The sequence below is a fragment of the Mus caroli genome, chromosome 1 (assembly GCF_900094665.2).
Source record: "Mus caroli chromosome 1, CAROLI_EIJ_v1.1, whole genome shotgun sequence".
NCBI lineage: Eukaryota > Metazoa > Chordata > Mammalia > Rodentia > Muridae > Mus > Mus caroli.
In genome coordinates, this window is record NC_034570.1 from 13,920,668 (window position 1) to 13,924,961 (window position 4,294).

Sequence of the window (4,294 nt, forward strand, 5' to 3'; positions counted from 1 at the left end):
GTATAAGGGACTTTGGGGATAGCATTTGAAATGTAAATGAAGAACATATCTAATAAAAAATGCCTAAAAAATAGATTACTTTTTGATGTGTGTGTCTAACCAAGGAATTGAAAAGACCAACATTGCTTTCTGTATATAATTAGACTTCTCAATAGAGAGACCTTCCTAGAAATAGTTATTTGTTCATCTGGTAGATAGGAATTTGGAAATTATCTTAATATAATTAAGATAAAATAGGTCATATAATTGAGACTCCTTGCAGTGGAAACCATTGTAGTGCAAAATTAAATAAACTAGATTACTTTTAGAAACTATAAGAATACATTTTCTGGAGCTCAGCCTGTGGCCTGGGTTGGATTTGAACACTGGGGATCCTCTGCCTCAGCCTGGGAGTCTATCTGAATGCTGGGAGTCTCAATATAAATCACTATGATTAGCTCAAGAACATTTATTAACAGTAGCACAAACATGGATACTTATGACAACTGATGGTTTTAAAATAGTTTATCAGAAAATACTGTTCATTTTTAAGGTGATCCAGAGATAATTTTTCAGAAACTACATTCTTTTTCAATTGTTGCTTCCTCTCTATCATTTACAGGAGTGTACTGCCAGTTATGACCACCCACTTGGGCAGTATTTCTCAACCTTCCTAATGCTGTGACCCTTTAGTACAGTTCCTCCTATTGTGGTGACCACTAACCATAAAGTTACTCTGTTTCTACTTCACAACTGTAATTTTGTTACTGTTATAAGCCATAATGCATAACTGCTTTGTGACCCCCAAAAGGGCTGATACCCATAGGTTGAAAACTACTTCTCAGGGCTTGCACTGTTATCTGAACTTCATCACTCTTGACTGTCTTGAGTCCCTAATTTTTTCTTGTGATAGAAGCCACCAGTTTTTGCACTGCCAAGGTCAGATCTCTAAATTTCTATGGAATTTAAAGAAATTCACTACTATTTTTTTTCAAAATCTGTCAAATTTTTTAGCTATGAATTTGAACATCCTGTTTCTGAAATGCATGTCACATGTCTGAAGGCACCTAAGACTGATTTCAGGCTGAGTCAGAATTGTTATTCTATCATATACATGAGAGAGTTAGTCACATTCTCTTAGACTCAGTTTTTTTTTTTTTTTTTTGCTGTTATGACATAGATTTTTTGCGATGACCAAACAATTGGCATAGTCACAGTACATAGGACTAAGTAACAATGTAGGAAATGCCATCAGTGTCTCTTGCTTCTACACTGATGCTGATGACTTACCATTTTCAGCATGTTCCTGGCTGGCGGGGACACTTTTCTCCTGAAGGCATTATGGGTATTGACAATTTCCTCTTGTGGTTCAGTTTGTGATTCCGTGATCAGTTTATTATAGAGAGCTCTATCCAGTTTGAGAGGCTACCAGAAAATTATTAATTAATATCACTTCTTTGAAGTAGCCCTTGTCACACAAAGTCTATTACATATAGACCTATAGGCAATGTGAAATTAGAACTTAACAGTGAACAATTATGTTTAGTATTTAGAAATTATTAGTATTTAAGTTTTAAGGATTTCTACATTTTTGTGTTGAAAACAGTACACAAATTATACTGTTCTTAGAAGTTTTCAAATTAATAATTCATATTTAGAGGCAAGTAGAAGTTCTTGTTATTGAACAATAGGAATCACAAAAGCCATGGCTTGGCATCTCTTGTTCACGGAATGAATCTCTGCCTTACCTCATTCTCTCTCTATAAAGCTGTTGAAAGCAATGCCTGTACTCTACAAATGAACAATGAATACTTGAGTCCTTTTCAAAGTGTGTGTGCATGTGTGTGTAAGAACCAAAATTAAGAGTGTATTTTGAGCATGTGACTACATGTTCTTTTCCCTCTCCAGGCTTATAGCTCTTTTATATTTGTATCTTAAAAACCCAGTGGGCTTTAAAAACAAGTGGGTGCATTTAAAAGTGTAAGTAAAGTTCAAACTTCCGTTGCATACTTCGAATGTATGACTCCCTTTTTAAAAAGGTATACATTTTACTTTGTAATTCATTAAGAAAAAGTTTTCTAAAATAGTCTGTGCTCGCATTAGTTGCCATAATGAGTCTTCTATATGTGTGGTGTAAAACACATATACTTCCCAAGGTTTCTTTTATCAGTTATCAAAAGTAATATGTAATTTGAATGGTGTATGTTTTTTCCTTAGCTACTACTGGATTATTGAGCAAATTTAAGAATGGTCAGAATCCAGAATGGAGCTTTGACCAAACAGAAGTCATTCAGGTCAGGAGTACATTCCCATGGAACTTCTACAGACACCAACTCCTTTCCTGGGAGCATCCTCACAGGCTGGCTTCTTCTGCCATTGCAATCAGCTCTAGCTTATATTAAAAAATATTTGTAGGCTCACAAGAATGCACAGACTTCTTCCTTTGAGCATTTTATTTCAATGAAAAACATAACATTTGACTCTCTGTTCATCTACAAATATTTACAACTTCTATAATAAAACAGTAAAGCAATGTCTATTTTTTTCTGAGTTTGTTCATTTACTTTCATGAAAATCAAATCTCTTATGTAAATTCACCTTGGACATCTAGATTCCTTTAATCAATCCAGTGGTCTAGTATGCACATATCTGTCTGGAAACCTCTGACATCTTAGTTCCTTGTGAACTTTTCTCTGAACTCTGGTAGTGCTCATACTTTCTTTTATTTGTGTTCCAAAATTGGGCTAAATTATCGTAGACTACCAGGCCACAAAGGCACATGTTGGTTACTGACTACCCAACTTTCTTAATTCCTTTGTAATGAAGCCTATACTTTATGTTAGCTCTACTTTTGGTGGTGAGATGTTCTTCTACAAAAAGAAGAAGTGAAACAAGCAGAGAATCAAGGGAAGTTTAAGGAAACCTTCCATAAACCTTGGTATTTAATATTCAGCTTCCTAGAAGATCATTGGGACATGGACATTGTGGTATACTGATACCAACCCACCACTTCAGTAGCTGATGATAATAATCTTTCAACAATAATATTTTGTGATGTTTTTCAACTGTGGACATCTCCCTGTGGCTCATGAGAAACACACATACACACTCACGCAAAAAATCTAGTTCTACACAAGAAAAATCTATAGACACTATGTCATTTTTTAATTAGATAAAGTAAATTAAGATCAGTTTTCCATGCCTTATTTTGGTTGCTAATGATGAATTGTCATTCAATGATCACAAATTGGTAGGATACTCTACCTATTTTACCACTGAAGATGTTGGATTTGTTCTATAAATATTGAAGTCATCCTTATCATTAACAACATTAGCATTACCATCATTAACTTACTTTGTGATCCTGGGGATTTAATTCTGGACATCACACACACAGAATTCAAGTGCTAGAATACTGAACTATATCACTAGCCCAAAGGTTTTATTTTTATGAGCAATCAGATCCAAGCATCATACCTTGATTCCTTTGCTGAGTCTCTCTCACATCTTTGTAGTTGTAACTTTCAATTTCATATTTAATTTTGATTTATAACATTCTTAAAATCAAAAAGGTTATGTGGGAGGAAAAGTAAAAATAATACTATTTATCTAATTTCTTCGATCTGGTTATTAAAACACATGGGTAAACTGTAAACAAATTCTTGCCTATGCTTTTATTCTTTCTCTTCCTCCATCCCTTCTCTCCCTTATCACATCCTTTGCTAGCTTGCCTTTGTTTGTTTGTTTGTTTGTTTGTTTTCTTATTGTTTATAAAAAAGACATAGACTTGGATCCAATGAGTTAAAGTGAAAGTTGAACTTTAACCCTCATCAATTCTTCTAAACGTGAAAGTTCACTTAGGCCTTCTCTTTTTGGTTTCATTCGTGATTCTGCTGTATTAAGAATAGAACTTGTTTGGGCAGAAGAAATTGCTCAGTGGTTAAGAGCAATGATTGTTCTTCAAGATGTTCTGAGTTCAATACACAGGAACCTCATGGCTCACAACCATCTGTAAAGGGATCCAATGTCCCCTTCTGGTATGTCTGGAGATAGCTATAGTGTAATCATATACATAAAATAAATACATAAATCTTTTTATAAAACAGAATAAGACTTGTTTAACTGCATCATTATATGAAGTATGTGAATAACTGATACACCCTTCTCCTACCCTTAAATAAAATATAGTTATGTAACATATATATATATTTATTTTTTTAAATTTTTAATATTTTTATTACATATTTTCCTCAATTACATTTCCAATGCTATCCCAAAAGTCCCCCATAGCGCCCCCCACTTCCCTACCCACCCA

The 4,294-nt window shown here is 34.1% G+C and overlaps 1 protein-coding gene across 1 annotated transcript in view; it reads right to left on the reverse strand.

Annotated features, from left to right (window-relative positions):
* Crisp1 (cysteine rich secretory protein 1) overlaps positions 1-4,294 on the reverse strand; it is a 28,549-nt gene that overhangs the window by 18,584 nt on the left and 5,671 nt on the right. Inside the window, exon 3 of the mRNA XM_021174043.1 lies at positions 1,270-1,404. Within this exon, the coding sequence (XP_021029702.1) occupies positions 1,270-1,404 (135 nt within the window). The remainder of the gene's footprint in view (positions 1-1,269; positions 1,405-4,294) is intronic.